The sequence below is a fragment of the Bombina bombina genome, chromosome 3 (genome assembly GCF_027579735.1).
Source record: "Bombina bombina isolate aBomBom1 chromosome 3, aBomBom1.pri, whole genome shotgun sequence".
NCBI lineage: Eukaryota > Metazoa > Chordata > Amphibia > Anura > Bombinatoridae > Bombina > Bombina bombina.
Window position 1 is genome coordinate 549520458 of NC_069501.1, and position 17783 is coordinate 549538240.

The window sequence follows — 17783 nt, forward strand, 5'->3', positions numbered from 1 at the left end:
TGTTTTAGCTAGAAGAGCTTTGTGGCTTAAATCCTGGAATGCTGATATGACATCTAAATCTAGATTACTATCTCTTTCTTTCCAAGGTAATAATTTATTTGGTTCTCAGTTGGATTCTATTATTTCAACTATCACTGGGGGAAAAGGAGTTTTTTTGCCTCAGGATTATAATCTAATCGTTTTCGTTCCTTTCGTCAGAATAAGGAACAAAAACTCAATCCTTCCCCCAAGGAATCTACTTCCAATTGGAAGCCTTCCTCAAATTGTAATAAATCCAAGCCATTTAGGAAACCAAAGTCAGCGCCTAAATCCGCATGAAGGTGCGGCCCTCATGCCAGCTCAGCTGGTAGGGGGCAGATTAAATCTGTCCAAAATCATTGGATTCAGAGCATTGTCTCTCAAGGGTATCTAATAGGATTCAAGATAAGACCTCCTATGAGAAGATTTTTTTTCTCTCACGCAGTAAAAGCTCAGGCTTTTCTGAAGTGTGTTTCAGACCTGGAGTCTTCAGGGGTAATCATGCCAGTTCCTCCTCAGGAACAAGGTTTGGGGTTTTATTCAAACCTATTCATTGTACCAAAGAAAGAAAATTTTATTCAGACCAGTTCTGGATCTAAAAATTTTGAATCGTTATGTAAGATGGTGACTATAAGAACTATTCTGCCTTTTGTTCAGCGAGGACATTATATGTCCACAATAGACTTGCAGGATGCATACCTTCATATTCCGATTCATCCAGAACACTTTCAGTTCCTGAGATTCTCTTTTCTAGACAAGCATTACCAATTTGTTGCTTTGTTTTCAAAGGTTCTGGGTGCCCTACTATCTGTAATCAGAGAACAGGGTATTGCGGTGTTTCCTTATTTGGACGATATCTTGGTACTAGCTCAGCCTTTACATACTGCAGAATCTCACACAAATCAACTAGTATTGTTTCTTCGGAAACATGGTTGGAGGATCAATTTACCAAAAAGTTTCTTGATTCCTCAGACAAGGGTCACCTTTTTAGGCTTCCAGATAGATTCAGTGTCCATGACTCTGTCTCTAACAGACAAGAGACGTTTAAAATTGGTCGCAGCATGCCGGCTCCTTCAGTCTCAGTCGTTCCCTTCAGTGGCTATGTGCATGGAAGTTTTAGGTCTCATGACTGCAGCATTGGACCTCTACAGCTTTGTATGCTGAATCAATGGTGCAGGGATTATACAAAGATATCACAATTAATATCCTTGAATCCCAATGTACGACACTCTCTGACATGGTGGATAGATCACCATCGTTTGGTTCAAGGGGCTTCTTTTGTTCGCCCAACCTGGACTGTGATCACAACAGATGCGAGTCTTTCAGGTTGGGGAGCTGTTTGGGGATCTCTGACAGCACAAGGGGTTTGGAAATCTCAAGAGGCGAGATTACCAATAAATATTTTAGAACTGCAATTCTCAGGGCTCTTCAGTTCTGGCCTCTGCTAAAGAGAGAACCAGCGGAATCCAGCTCCTGTCTAATCTCTGCGGTGCATATCCCAGGTGTAGACAATTGGGAGGCGGATTATCTCAGCCGCCAGACTTTACATCCAGGGGAGTGGTCTCTCCATCCAGATGTGTTTTCTCAGATTGTTCAGATGTGGGGGCTTCCAGGGATAGATCTCATGGCCTCTCATCTAAAAAAGAAACTTCCCAGATACCGGTCCAGGGATGTTCAGGCGGAAGCATTGATTGCGCTGACACTTCCTTGGTGTTATCAACCTGCTTACATCTTCCCGCCTCTAGTTCTCCTTCCAAGAGTGATCTCCAAAATCATCATGGAACAGTCTTTTGTGTTGCTGGTGGCTCCAGCATGGCCACACAGGTTTTGGTATGCGGATCTGGTTCGGATGTCCAGTTGCCCGCCTTGGCCACTTCTGTTACGGCCGTACCTACTATCTCAAGGTCCGTTTTTCCATCAGGATCTCAAATCATTAAATTTGAAGGTATGGAAATTGAACGCTTAGTTCTAAGTCATAGAGGGTTCTCTGACTCAGTGATTAATACTATGTTACAAGCTTGTAAATCTGTCTCTAGAAAGATTTATTATAGAGTTTGGAAGACTTACATTTCATGGTGTTCTTCTCATAAATTCTCCTGGCATTCTTTTAGAATTCCTAGAATGTTACAGTTCCTTCAGGATGGTTTGGATAAGGGTTTGTCTGCAAGTTCCTTGAAAGGACAAATCTCAGCTCTTTCTGTTTTATTTCACAGAAAGATTGCTATACTTTCTGATATTCACTGTTTTGTACAGGCTTTAGTTAGTATTAAGCCTGTCATTAAATCAATTTCTCCTCCTTGGAGTCTTAATTTGGTTCTGAAGGCTTTACAGGCTCCTCCATTTGAGCCTATGCATTCGTTGGACATTAAACTACTTTCTTGGAAAGTGTTGTTCCTTTTGGCTATCTCTTCTGCTAGAATAGTTTCTGAGCTATCTGCTCTTTCTTGTGAGTCTCCTTTCCTTTTCTGATTTTTCATCAGGATAAGGCAGTTTTGTGGACTTCTTTTCAATTTTTACCTAAGGTTGTGAATTCTAACAACATTAGTAGGGAAATTGTTGTCCCTTCCTTATGTCCCAATCCTAAGAATTCTTTGGAGAGATCCTTACATTCTTTGGATGTGGTAAGAGCTTTGAAATATTATGTGGAAGCTACTAAAGATTTCAGGAAGACTTCCAGTCTATTTGTTTTATTTTCTGGTCCTAGGAAATGTCAGAAGGCTTCTGCTATTTCCTTGGCTTCTTGGTTGAAATTTTTGATTCATCAAGCTTATTTGGAGTCGGGTCAGGCCCCGCCTCAGAGAATTACAGCTCGTTCTACTAGATCAGTCTCCACTTCGTGGGCTTTTAAGAATGAAGCTTCAGTTGATCAGATTTGCAAAGCGGCGACTTGGTCCTCTTTGCATACATTTACTAAATTCTACCGTTTTGATGTATTTGCTTCTTCGGAAGCAGTTTTTGGTAGAAAAGTTCTTCAGGCAGCTGTTTCAGTTTGATTCTTCTGCTATTTGATTTAAGTTTTTTTCTTTCAAACATGAAAATAAACTTATTTTTTTGGGTTGTGGATTAATTTTTTCAGCGAAATATGGCTGTTTTTATTTTTATTCCCTCCCTCTCTAGTGACTCTTGAGTGGAAGACTTCACATCTTGGGTATTGATATCCCATATGTCACTAGCTCATGAGCTCTTGCCAATTACATGAAAGAAAACATAATTTATGTAAGAACTTACCTGATAAATTAATTTCTTTCATATTGGCAAGAGTCCATGAGGCCCACCCTTTTTATGGTGGTTATGATTTTTTGTATAAAGCACAATTATTTCCAAATTTCCTTTGTTAATGCTTTCTACTCCTTTCTTTATCACCCCACTGCTTGGCTATTCGTTAAACTGAATTGTGGGTGTGGTGAGGGGTGTATTTATTAGCATTTTTAAGTTTGGGAAACTTTGCCCCTCCTGGTAGGATTGTATATCCCATATGTCACTAGCTCATGGGCTCTTGCCAATATGAAAGAAATTAATTTATCAGGTAAGTTCTTACATAAATTATGTTTTTTCTTCTTAAAATGGGGAGAGTCCACAGCTGCATTCATTACTTTTGGGAAATACCATGTGCTCATGGCTATTACGGAACGTACAATTTTTTTCAAGCTACTGGCACGCTTTTCTTTGGCCTACATGTCACACCTCGCGACCGGGCGTGGTCACGTTTTCGTTCTCCATTTCTGTATTCGTGACAGAGTGTGGGTGAAGACGATCTGTTTCTCTACTTGTCTGGGTTATAGGAGGTGGTGAGTGCCCCAGCCATTGGGGGTATAAGGTGCCAGTTATTTTTGTCCATAATTTAATAAATCAAGCTATGGAGGATTCTGATAGTTCAGAGAAGTATTTCTCTGATTCAGATCCTGTTACTTGCGTAGATTGTGGGAAGGCCAGGGTAATCCAGCCCAATCATTTATGTTCTGTAAGCCGTAATAGAGTGCTCTCTTCTCCCTCTGGGGTGAGGCTAGAGACTGCTGAGCCATCCGCCTCTGAGGATTCTGTGTCCCATGAGGTGCGTTTCATAGAATATTCTGTTCCTACACAGGCAGTTGTCCCGAATTTTGTTACCCCCCTACGGAAGGAGGTTTATATCCACCAGAGGTTACTGCACTGTTCCACATGGCCATATCTTTGGCGTTGGAGCACTTACATCTTCCTAATTGCAAGCAAAGAGTTCATCCGTGTCCCCTTAACCTGGGGGTGTCAGGTGCAAGTTTGATTATATCGGATCTTTCCTTTGGGGAAGTTGTTTCCTCTGAGGCTCCAGGGGTACAGCCTTCAGTGTTGGGGCCTTCAGATGCCCCGCCGGAAGTTGATTTTGGGAAATACAGAACCTGGCCACCAGGATTAGGCAAAGACACCCCAGCCAAAGGCTTAAATACCCCTCCCACTTTCCTCATCCCCCAGTCATTCTTTGCCTTTCGTCCCACGAGGTTGGCAGAGAAGTGTCAGAAGTTTTGATAGTCTCTTATGGAGGGTAGTACTCTTCGGCATGGGACTGGAGTTTTAAGTAATCCTGTCAGCCTCTCAGTGAGAGCATGGACCAAAGTTAGAGTCCGGAGATGCAAGGAGAGTCTTTCTGCAAACCCATCCCAACTCATATTAACAGCTCCACAAGCAGTCAACGTTGACAAGTTTCGCTGCCTGCTTTCTTCTCTAGTCCATGGCAGTGGCGAGGCTACTATCTGTCACAATTGAAGGGCCGTGATCCTGTTCCACAGCGTAGATTCCGGTAAGATAGTTTCATTTTACTTTTGTTGTGTTTGTATGGTACTACCAATGTTTTCCCGAGAGGCTTTCACCTTGCGGGATTAACTATAATCCGTGTCTCAGTGAGGCTCCTTTCGTATCTTGGAATCAAGGGTTAATATCTCAGAAGTTTGGATTATTGAACGGGGGGTTTTACTCATGTTTGTTATGTGATTCAACCTAAGTGTTACTTAGGCTCATGGCTTGTGGAACATAACGGCCTTTGAAAGTGACGCGGCCTTTATGGTTAAGCGCGCAGTGTACCTGGTGACCGGGCGTGGTCACATTTCTGGCTCTCCATTTTTCGCATTCATGACCGTGTGACGACGGAAGAATTCTGGTCTGCCGGTGTCTGGTTCATAGGAGGTGGTGAGTGCCGTTTACATTTTCTTATTTGGCCCATTTTTTTGTATTCACTATCCCTGTTATGGAGGATTCTGATTCTGGTGAAGAATACGAATTGGCCCGGGTGATACATGCCCTCCAGTTATGTTCCGAATGCCATTTTAGAGGGCTCAATTGCTCTGGTTCGGGGAATCAAGGGGCCGCTGACCCGTCTGCCTCTGGTGGTCCGGTTTCCCGAGTGGCGAGTTCCCTACCACCAATTCTTACTACGCATGCAGGTAACCCGGATTTTGCTTATCCTTCTCTGGAAGGTGGCTTGTTCCCTCCGGAGCTGATGGCACGTTTTCACATGTCCATAATCATGGCTCTGGTCATCTGCAACTACCAGAAGTGTGTTTACGATATTGTATGTGCTCCGTTAGCCGGGGCTCCTTAGGCATGGGATGGCCTACTCAGCTCTCAGGGGGAACGACTGTCCCTGTGGCTTCAGGGGGTCAACTTTCGGGCCAGGGTTGTCTTCTACTCCGGTGAAGGTATGCTGTGCCTTCCGTTATAGACTGGCGTGCCTTCGTGTCCTACTGAGGCACATTTTGGCATTGTTGGAGAATCCCATCCTTAATGTATATGGGGATTCTCAGTCTTCACCTTCAAAAGGCTCGCAGGCTTAGGTATAGGAAGATGAAGTCATCTTCTTAAAGCCTTGTTTATTGAGTATCCTTTCCAGTTCTGAGCTGGAAGAACAGGATCCCGGTCCTGCGGGTGTGTCTGTTCTTCTTGGGCGATAACCTACGGGTTGCCTTATCTTTTATTTTAATCCGGTTTGGATGATTTTCTATTTTTTTTAGCTCATATTTATGCTTTTCCTACGGGAATGTTTCTGGAATCAATGCTCGCAATTTTTTTGATCGCTCGGTTTACTTCTATGGAAGTTGTTTGGTGAGAGGACATGTTAGTTGTATGTTTTTCTGCTGTTTATCCCCCATCTCGCGGGTGACTATCTGTGGCCTTGACAGTATCGTCCCTTAGTTTCAGGCTGGTCCTGATTGGATTCTGATCGTTCTGTTCTTGCGGCCTGTTTCAGACCAGTGGCGCCTATTCTGCCTGCCTGGTCCGGTTGGGGCCTGAGTGTTTCACATTATTATTGGTATTATTCCTCATTTGTAACAAGTTTAGCTACGAATTTTGAGAGGACCTGAGGGTCCGCGAGGCATGGGGGTTTGGTTCAGTCCTTGTTAACCTTTCTAGCTGGGACTCTGTGAAGTTCCACTGTGACACACTCTGTTGTTCCGTTATTTCATTGGGATTTTGAGTGTTTCCATCCCGCGTGGGTTGGAAGTTTGGAGGACTCAAGACTTCCTTGCCGCCGGTTTCTGGCAGTCTTGCTTTTTTTGGGACTCCTTGGAATTGTCCTTTTTCTGGACCTGTTCTTTTTGAGAGTCTTCCTTCGGGTTGACTTTCTGGACTTTGTCTTTTTGCCTTAGCGTTTCGGCCTCCTTATGGGGGTAGTAAGGTAGCCTTGTGGTTGGAGAAATAGTCATCTGATAATTATTTTCTTTAAGGAGAGGGCTGTGTGGCTTTTCCTACTCTAGGGAGTTTGTCTTTTTTCCTATCAGGGACGTTAGGTGTTGTCTCCTTCCACAAGCTTCGCTTAGGGTTTTTTTCTTAAGAGGTTTGGATGCTCTGCAGTCTGCATTCTTTTTCCTTGGGTGTGGTCCTCTAGTTACGTACTCTGGGGCAATATGGAGACTAGCCTTTGTTCTACTCACTCTTCAGGTGACTTGTCCTCAATGTTCTCCCTTGGTCTTTAGAGTCTTGGCGCGTCACTGTCGTGCCCTTGCTCCTTTTTGGAGTGTTGGACTTCCGCAAGGGGTGTTCTTTCCTTTTGGGTTGGGATCTTCGAGTGAGTCTTGTCCCGTTCTCCAGGGTAGTCCGGTTATTCCCCTGTGAGGTCTGCTTCTGCAGATGGGGTAGTTGTGTTCCCTGGGCTGTTTGTTTTAAACAAATCTGGGGCTCGGACCTTTTAGTTTTTATTTTGGATCTTTCTGGATATCTGGAAACTTATGATACTGTGGTTGATCCAAGGCGATCCAATTTTCCAGTGACCATAGTTTATGGCCTACAGACTGACCAAATTGAGTCTGCTAGCAGCTTTGCCAGGATCCTGGGCGCTTTCGGATACGCTCCTTATGGCTTGCCTGGTCCTTTGAACGATTTGGCTTTTGTTTTCAACAGACTATGGCTCATGTCTGGTGAGCATGTGTGCTGTTCTTATATGTGCCTTTCCCTGGGGGGGGGGGGTGTTTGTCTTTCTTAAGGAGGTTTTTTTTTTTTTTTTCCCCTCTCTCTGAAGGGTTGTTGTCCAGTCCTGTGTGCCGGAGGTGGGAACAGGTGTTTTTATCCTGTATGTTCTGTTTTGTCTATGGAGATTGCAATCTCCATGTTGAGACTGTCAGTTATGCTGGGTCTTCATTGGAAACAACTGCATTTTTCTATGTTCATCTCCTATGGGGTTGTCTTTGGGAGGACCCATTTGTAGAAGCTCTTTGGGCTCCCGATTTCGGTTGGGGTGGCCAAGTTCTCCCCATTACGTCCTTTTTTGGGGGTTGGTGATTGTGGTCCTTTCTGCTCCCCTGTTTTTCAGACCTGACTGTCTCCTGGGCTTGTTCGGTGTAGAGCAGGATCTGAGATCTCTTGTACGTCCTCGGGTCATTGAGGTTCAGTGAGCCTCTTTGAGCTTCTGTGATCCTCCATTTTCAAGATATTCAGAATGACTGGCGGCTTTTGGATAGCCTGTGATGTGCCCACCGTTTAGTGGATGTTTTTGCAGTCTGACGATTAGGGTTTGATATCTCTTTTCAGCTGCTCTTACTTGCCTGCAAGTATTTTATTTGAGTCATCCTGTTATGACTGGGGCATGTGGTGTTGACTCAGGTGTTCGCTTATCTGGGGTTGCTGCACGTATTCGTTCTATGAATATTTAGATATTCTGAGTTATCTTGTAACTTGAGGACTCTATCTTCGGTTGTCATTTGGGGTGCGGTTGTTTTTAGGAGCAGTTTTCTCCTTGGTTTCAGATTTCCAGTCTTAACCTTGTGGTTTCTGTAAGATCCGGGGTCTGGGCGTTGCCTGCCTTGTTTCTCAAGACCGGTTCGGGTCTCTGATGAGCTTGGTTCAGTTTTCGGGGTTCTTTATTTTATTTGGAACTTGTTGTACCCTATTTAGGGGTCATCGGGAATCTTTGATTTTTTTTCTTCCACGTCTTCTCCTTTTTGGGAGGTTTCGGTAGTTGATCCTTTTTCTCTAGTAAGGGATGTGTGGTTGGGGACCGACTGCTGGGCGACGGTGTCTTCTGGAGGCGTGTTGGCTCAGTCAAGTCTATTTCTGAGGTCTCTAGCAAGGCTTATGGACTATCTGCGCGGGTCAGTGTCCTTGGAGCTTTTTTTTTTTCTCAAAGTTTTCTCTGCTTCGGACGAAGCAGGTTTTTGTGGGTAGGGTTTTGCAGGCCTGGTGCCCTCAGAATGGTCCGCCTCTTGTACCCACCCATTTTGCATTCAGTGTCGTCTATAGCTTGGGTATTGTTTTCCCAAAAGTAATGAATGCAGCTGTGGTCTCTTTCCATTTATGAAGAAAAACATAAATTATGCTTGCCTGATAATTTTCTTTTCTTTAGATGGAAATAGTCCACAGCTCCCCGCCCGTGTTTTTTATGTGGGGTGTCTATTATATTTATTCTTCTGGCAACTTTTCACCCTGATATTTATTCTACTGTTCCTTGTTCCTCGACAGAATGACTGGGGAATGAGGGTAGTTGGAGGGATGTTTAAGCTTTGCCTCCTCCTGGTGGCCAGGTTCTAAATTCCCAAAAGTAATGAATGCAGCTGTGGACTCTTTCCATCTGAAGAAAAGAAAATTATCAGGTAAGCATAATTTATGTTGTTGCTGCTTTTTGGCAGAAACTAGTTAATGAGCCCACCACCACCTGCTCCTCCCTCACCCTGACGTCCCAGGACCCCTTTCATCAGGGCTAAACCCCACACTCAAGGGCCCACATAAAAAAAACATTCCCTATACAAACACAGGATCTTCACTGCAGAGCCAGGCAAAAGTCGACAGCAGGGCAGAGTGGGGTCCCTGCCACTCTGCCACTTTTTTTTTTTTTTTTTTTTTTTTTTTTTTTTTTTTTTTGTGATTCAGATAGAGTATGCAATTTTAAGCAACTTTCTAATTTAATCCTATTATCAATTTTTCTTCGTTCTCTTGCTATCTTTATTTGAAAAAGAAGGCATCTAAGCTAAGGAGCCAGCTAATTTTTGGTTCAGACGCTGGACAAGACTTGTTTATTGGTAGGTTAATTTCTCCACCAATCAGCAAGAACAACTCATGTTGTTCACCAAAAGGGATTCATTGTCCCTTTAACTGCTTTTGTTACTGCTAGCGCAGTTTCAGCCCTGAGCTAGCTCACAACCCTTGCAAAGCGGTCAGCGCTGCAGTTGCGCTAGCTAATCTTGTTTCCATAGATATCTGGATGATAATGTCCAAGGAACACTCCTGAACAAATTCATTTTAGGAAAAAAACATTTCATGAAGGACTGAAGCTAATTTGAAGACAATGCATCTACTCCTTATTTGGCTCTTATATTAAATTGTTAGATGTTCCTATGTCCCTGTACACCCTTGTAGTTGAATAATTCAAAACCTAAATAATTGTTTTACATTAAAGGGACAGTAAAGTCAAAATTAAACTTTCTTTCCAATGGCATGGAGAGTCCACAAATCCATTCAAGCACTGTTGGGAATTCAATACGGATGGAGCATGCCATTTTAAACAACTTTCCAATTTACTTCTGTTACCAAATTTGCTTCTCTATCTTGGTATCTTTGAGTATGCATGTGTCTGTAGTACTTTATGGCAGCAGTGTTTTGCAACATTGTATATGAAAAATGAATGTATAGTATTGCGCTAGCCCAAATATTGATATCACACCCTACTAAAAAACACATCTTCCTCTAAGTGTGTTTAGACGTGAAATACAAAAAATAGAAGCTCCCTCCTAAAATCCTTCTATTTTTTGTGTTGCAACATTGTATAATAGCTACCAATCATGTTGCAAAACACTGCTGCCATAGAATACTAAAGACACGTGCACACCCATGAGCTCTTCTGAGCCTACCTAGTTTTACTCTTCCATAAATGATACCGAGAGAATGAAGCAAATTTGATAACAGAAGTAAATTGGAAAGCTCTTTAAAATTGCATGCTCTATCTGAATCATAAAATTTTAAATTTACTGTCTCTTTAATTTCTCCAACATAGGTGTGTCCGGTCCACGGCGTCATCCTTACTTGTGGGATATTCTCTTCCCCAACAGGAAATGGCAAAGAGTCCCAGCAAAGCTGGTCACATGATCCCTCCTAGGCTCCGCCCACACCAGTCATTCTCTTTGCCGTTGCACAGGCAACATCTCCACGGAGATGGTTAAGAGTTTTTTGGTGTTTAAATGTAGTTTTTATTCTTCAATCAAGTGTTTGTTATTTTAAAATAGTGCTGGTATGTACTATTTACTCTGAAACAGAAAAAAGATGAAGATTTCTGTTTGTAAGAGGAAGATGATTTTAGCAGAAGTTACTAAAATCGATTGCTGTTTCCACACAGGACTGTTGAGATGAAGTAACTTCAGTTGGGGGAAACAGTTGGCAGACTTTTCTGCTTAAGGTATGACTGGCCATATTTCTAACAAGACTATGTAATGCTGGAAGGCTGTCATTTCCCCTTATGGGGACCGGTAAGCCATTTTCTTAGTTAAATAAAAGAATAAAGGGCTTCATAAGGGCTTAAAAAACTGGTAGACATTTTTCTGGGCTAAAACGATTGCTTTGCTAGGCATATTTTGCAGATTCTAACTATTAATGGTTATTATAATCTTGGGGATTGTTTAGAAAAACGGCAGGCACTGTGTTGGACACCTTTTTCAGATGGGGGCCTTTTCTAGTTATAGACAGAGCCTCATTTTCGCGCCACTAATGCGCAGTTGTTTTTGGAGAGCAAGGCATGCAGATGCATGTGTGAGGAGCTAAGAATCACTGAAAAAGCTTATAGAAGGCATCATTTGGTATCGTATTCCCCTCTGGGCTTGGTTGGGTCTCAGCAAAGCATATAGCTGGGACTGTATAGGGGTTAAATGTAAAAACGGCTCCGGTTCCGTTAATTTAAGGGTTAAAGCTCTGAAATTTGGTGTGCAATACTTTTAATGCTTTAAGACACTGTGGTGAAATTTTGGTGAATTTTGAACAATTCCTTCATACTTTTTCACATACTCAGTAATAAAGTGTTTTCAGTTTGAAATTTAAAGTGACAGTAACGGTTTTATTTTAAAACGTTTTTTGTGCTTTGTTGACAAGTTTAAGCCTGTTTAACATGTCTGTACCATCAGATAAGCTATGTTCTATATGTATGAAAGCCAAGGTGTCTCCCCATTTAAATTTATGTGATAATTGTGCCATAGTGTCCAAACAAAGTAGGGACAGCAATGCCACAGATAATGATATTGCCCAAGATGATTCCTCAAATGAGGGGAGTAAACATGATACTACATCATCCCCTTCTGTGTCTACACCAGTTTTGCCCACACAAGAGGCCCCTAGTACATCTAGTGCGCCAATTCTTATTACCATGCAACAATTAACGGCTGTAATGGATAACTCTATAGCAAACATTTTATCCAAAATGCCTACTTATCAGAGAAAGCGCGATTGCTCTGTTTTAAACACTGTAGAGCAAGAGGACGCTGATGATAACTGTTCTGACATACCCTCACACCAATCTGAAGGGGCCATGAGGGAGGTTTTGTCTGAGGGAGAAATTTCAGATTCAGGAAAAATTTCTCAACAAGCTGAACCTGATGTTGTGACATTTAAATTTAAATTAGAACATCTCCGCGCACTGCTTAAGGAGGTATTATCTACTCTGGATGATTGTGACAATTTGGTCATTCCAGAGAAATTATGTAAGATGGACAAGTTCCTAGAGGTTCCGGTGCCCCCCGACGCTTTTCCTATACCCAAGCGGGTGGCGGACATAGTAAATAAAGAGTGGGAAAGGCCCGGCATACCTTTTGTCCCCCCCCCCTATATTTAAGAAATTATTTCCTATAGTCGACCCCAGAAAGGACTTATGGCAGACAGTCCCCAAGGTCGAGGGGGCGGTTTCTACTCTAAACAAACGCACTACTATTCCTATCGAAGATAGTTGTGCTTTCAAAGATCCTATGGATAAAAAATTAGAGGGTTTGCTTAAAAAGATTTTTGTTCAGCAAGGTTACCTTCTACAACCAATTTCATGCATTGTTCCTGTCACTACGGCAGCGTGTTTCTGGTTCGAGGAACTAGAAAAGTCGCTCAATAAAGAATCTTCGTATGAGGAGGTTATGGACAGAGTTCAAGCACTTAAATTGGCTAACTCTTTTATTTTAGATTGCCGCTTTGCAATTAGCTAGATTAGCGGCGAAAAATTCAGGGTTTGCTATCGTGGCGCGCAGAGCGCTTTGGCTAAAGTCTTGGTCAGCGGATGTGTCTTCCAAGACAAAATTGCTTAACATCCCTTTCAAGGGTAAAACATTATTTGGACCTGATTTGAAAGAGATTATTTCAGACATCACTGGGGGAAAGGGCCACGCCCTCCCACAGGATAGGTCTTTTAAGGCTAAAAATAAGCCTAATTTTCGTCCCTTTCGCAGAAATGGACCAGCCTCTAATTCTACATCCTCTAAGCAAGAGGGTAATACTTCACAACCCAAACCAGCCTGGAGACCAATGCAAGGCTGGAACAAGGGTAAGCAGGCCAAGAAGCCTACCACTGCTACCAAAACAGCATGAAGGGATGGCCCCCGATCCGGGACCGGATCTGGTGGGGGGCAGACTTTCTCTCTTTGCTCAGGCTTGGGCAAGAGATGTTCAGGATCCTTGGGCGCTAGAAATAGTTTCTCAAGGTTATCTCCTGGAATTCAAGGAACTACCCCCAAGGGGAAGGTTCCACAGGTCTCAATTATCTTCAAACCAAATAAAAAGACAGGCATTCTTACATTGTGTAGAAGACCTGTTAAAGATGGGAGTGATTCATCCAGTTCCAATAAGAGAACAAGGGATGGGTTTTTATTCCAACCTGTTCATAGTTCCCAAAAAAGAGGGAACATTCAGACCAATTTTGGATCTCAAGATCCTAAACAAATTTCTCAAGGTTCCATCGTTCAAAATGGAAACTATTCGAACGATCCTACCTACTATCCAGGAAAATCAATTTATGACTACCGTGGATTTAAAGGATGCGTACCTACATATTCCTATCCACAAGGAACATCATCAGTTCCTAAGGTTCGCTTTTCTGGACAAGCATTACCAGTTTGTGGCACTTCCATTCGGATTAGCCACTGCTCCAAGGATTTTCACAAAGGTACTAGGGTCCCTTCTAGCGGTTCTAAGACCAAGGGGCATTGCAGTAGTACCTTACTTGGACGACATCCTGATTCAAGCGTCGTCTCTGTCAAAAGCAAAGGCTCATACGGACATCGTCCTAGCCTTTCTCAGATCTCACGGATGGAAGGTGAACAAAGAAAAAGGTTCTCTGTCCCCGTCAACAAGAGTTCCCTTCTTGGGAACAATAATAGATTCCTTAGAAATGAGGATTTTTCTGACAGAGGTCAGAAAATCAAAAATTCTAAGCTCTTGTCAAGTACTTCATTCTGTTCTTCGTCCTTCCATAGCGCAGTGCATGGAAGTAATAGGATTGATGGTTGCAGCAATGGACATAGCTCCTTTTGCACGAATTCATCTAAGACCATTACAACTGTGCATGCTCAGACAGTGGAATGGGGATTATACAGACTTGTCTCCGACGATTCAAGTAGATCAAAAGACCAGAGATTCACTCCGTTGGTGGCTGACCCTGGACAATCTGTCACAGGGAATGAGCTTCCGCAGACCAGAGTGGGTCATTGTCACGACCGACGCCAGTCTGGTGGGCTGGGGCGCGGTCTGGGAACCCCTGAAAGCTCAGGGTCTATGGTCTCGGGAAGAATCTCTTCTCCCGATAAACATTCTGGAACTGAGAGCGATATTCAATGCTCTCAAAGCTTGGCCTCAACTAGCAAAGGCCAAATTCATAAGGTTTCAATCAGACAACATGACGACTGTTGCATATATCAATCATCAGGGGGGAACAAGGAGTTCCCTGGCGATGGAAGAAGTGACCAAAATAATTAAATGGGCGGAGGATCACTCCTGCCACTTGTCTGCAATCCACATCCCAGGAGTGGAAAATTGGGAAGCGGATTTTCTGAGTCGTCAGACATTCCATCCGGGGGAGTGGGAACTCCATCCGGAAATCTTTGCCCAAATAACTCAATTATGGGGCATTCCAGACATGGATCTGATGGCGTCTCGTCAGAACTTCAAGGTTCCTTGCTACGGGTCCAGATCCAGGGATCCCAAGGCGACTCTAGTAGATGCACTAGTAGCACCTTGGACCTTCAACCTAGCTTATGTATTCCCACCGTTTCCTCTCATTCCCAGGCTGGTAGCCAGGATCAATCAGGAGAGGGCTTCGGTGATCTTGATAGCTCCTGCGTGGCCACGCAGGACTTGGTATGCAGACCTGGTGAATATGTCATCGGCTCCACCATGGAAGCTACCTTTGAGACAGGACCTTCTTGTTCAAGGTCCATTCGAACATCCGAATCTGGTTTCCCTCCAACTGACGGCTTGGAGATTGAACGCTTGATTTTATTAAAGCGTGGGTTTTCAGATTCTGTAATAGATACTCTGATTCAGGCTAGAAAGCCTGTAACTAGAAAAATTTACCATAAAATATGGAAAAAATATATCTGTTGGTGTGAATCTAAAGGATTCCCATGGAACAAGATAAAAATTCCTAAGATTCTATCCTTTCTACAAGAAGGTTTGGAGAAAGGATTATCTGCAAGTTCTCTGAAGGGACAGATCTCTGCTTTATCTGTTTTACTTCACAAAAGGCTGGCAGCTGTGCCAGATGTTCAAGCATTTGTTCAGACTCTGGTTAGAATCAAGCCTGTTTACAGACCTTTGACTCCTCCCTGGAGTCTAAATCTAGTTCTTTCAGTTCTTCAAGGGGTTCCGTTTGAACCCTTACATTCCGTAGATATTAAGTTATTATCTTGGAAAGTTTTGTTTTTGGTTGCAATTTCTTCTGCTAGAAGAGTTTCAGAGTTATCTGCTCTACAGTGTTCTCCGCCCTATCTGGTGTTCCATGCAGATAAGGTGGTTTTGCGTACTAAGCCTGGTTTTCTTCCGAAAGTTGTTTCCAACAAAAATATTAACCAGGAGATAGTTGTACCTTCTTTGTGTCCGAATCCAGTTTCAAAGAAGGAACGTTTGTTACACAATTTGGACGTAGTCCGTGCTCTAAAATTCTATTTAGAGGCTACTAAAGATTTCAGACAAACATCTTCCTTGTTTTTTGTTTATTCTGGTAAAAGGAGAGGTCAAAAAGCGACTTCTACCTCTCTTTCCTTTTGGCTTAAAAGCATTATCCGATTGGCTTATGAGACTGCCGGACGGCAGCCTCCTGAAAGAATCACAGCTCACTCCACTAGGGCTGTGGCTTCCACATGGGCCTTCAAGAACGAGGCTTCTGTTGACCAGATATGTAAGGCAGCGACTTGGTCTTCACTGCACACTTTTGCCAAATTTTACAAATTTGATACTTTTGCTTCTTCGGAGGCTATTTTTGGGAGAAAGATTTTGCAAGCTGTGGTGCCTTCCGTTTAGGTGACCTGATTTGATCCCTCCCTTCATCCGTGTCCTAAAGCTTTGGTATTGGTTCCCACAAGTAAGGATGACGCCGTGGACCGGACACACCTATGTTGGAGAAAACAGAATTTATGCTTACCTGATAAATTACTTTCTCCAACGGTGTGTCCGGTCCACGGCCCGCCCTGGTTTTTTTAATCAGGTCTGATGAATTATTTTCTCTAACTACAGTCACCACGGTATCATATGATTTCTCCTATATATATTTCCTCCTGTCCGTCGGTCGAATGACTGGGGTGGGCGGAGCCTAGGAGGGATCATGTGACCAGCTTTGCTGGGACTCTTTGCCATTTCCTGTTGGGGAAGAGAATATCCCACAAGTAAGGATGACGCCGTGGACCGGACACACCGTTGGAGAAAGTAATTTATCAGGTAAGCATAAATTCTGTTTTTCACGACTATAGCGCTTCCACCTTGATCAGTCTTTGCACTGCATAAAAATCAATTCTAGGTTTGAACTGAGAACTCTAGAAATGCACACTGAGACGTGACACTCCCCTTTAGAAATGTACGTCAACTTAAAGGGACACTTAAGTCAAAATTAAACTTTCATGAGTCACAGCATGCAATTTAAAACAACTTTCCAATTTACTTCCATTATTAAAATGTGCACAGTCTTTCTATATTTACACTTTTTGAGTCACCAGCTGCTACTGAGCATGTGCATGAGTATATATTTATATATTTGTGATATGCTAATAGCTGTCACATGATACAGGAGGAGTGGAAATAGACATAACTGAAACTTGCCAGAAAAAAAAAATCTACTCATTTGAAGTTCAGGCTAAGTGCTATTGCATTGTCTTTTTATCATATATTTGTTGATTGAGGATAAAATTAAAGGAAGGACCAGTAAATATAGTAGATTTGCATAGACAGTCAACCACTAAGTTATTAACTGCATTTCTTTGGCAGGGTCTTAGGAAAAAAATAATCAAATTCTTTTAATTTTATAGCAACCAGTGTGCCCATGGTGCAAGCAGTCCCAGCTTCAACAGGTGCACCTGGAGGCAAGGAGTCTACACCAGTAATTGCCAATGTAGTGTCACTGGCAAGTGCACCTGCAGCCCAGCCAACTGCAAACTCCACCGTTTTACAAGGTAAGATTTTGAAAGTTAATATAAACATTCTTGAGAGGCAGCTAGATGATAAACATTTGTAGGGAATATAATCACTTATAGCTTATCAAACCTTGATCTTATTTGTATTTTACTGATAATCCACAATGTGAGATTTGTATGCTTTCTTAAATCAAAGAGCTATAAGCATGATTCCTTAAAGGGACAGTCTAGTCAGAATGAACCTTTCATGATTTAGATATAGCATGCAATTTTAAACAACATTCCAATTTACTTTTAGCTTCAAATTTGCTTTGTCCTCTTGGTATTCTTTGTTGAAAGCTAAACATAGGTAGGCTCATATGTTAATTGCTAAGCTCTTGAAAGCTGCTTCTTATCTCATTTTGAAAGTTTTTCACAGCTAGACTGCACTAGTTCATGTGTGCCATATAGATAACATGGCACTCACTCCCATGGAGCTATTTAAGTCAACACTGATTGGCTAAAAAGCAAGTCTGTCAAAAGAACTGAGATAAGGGGGCAGTCTGCAGAGGCTTAGAGACTAGGTAATTACAGAGGTAAAAAGTATATTAATATAACAGTGTTGGTTTTAAACAAACATTTTCAAGAAGACTGTCCTTTTTTAATTTTGTTTTAAATGGAATTTTATGGAGGTATACACACCCATCCATTTCCTTCTTAATATGAGGAGAATCCACGGCATCATTCCTTACT

The 17783-nt window shown here is 42.5% G+C and overlaps 1 protein-coding gene across 4 annotated transcripts in view; it reads left to right on the forward strand.

The window, feature by feature from the left end:
• ZMYM4 (zinc finger MYM-type containing 4) overlaps nt 1-17783 on the forward strand; it is a 710031-nt gene that overhangs the window by 405983 nt on the left and 286265 nt on the right. For all 4 annotated transcript variants that reach the window (XM_053707062.1, XM_053707061.1, XM_053707064.1 and 1 more), the window contains one exon: nt 16947-17090. In XM_053707062.1, coding sequence (XP_053563037.1) covers nt 16947-17090 — 144 coding nt within the window. The remainder of the gene's footprint in view (nt 1-16946; nt 17091-17783) is intronic.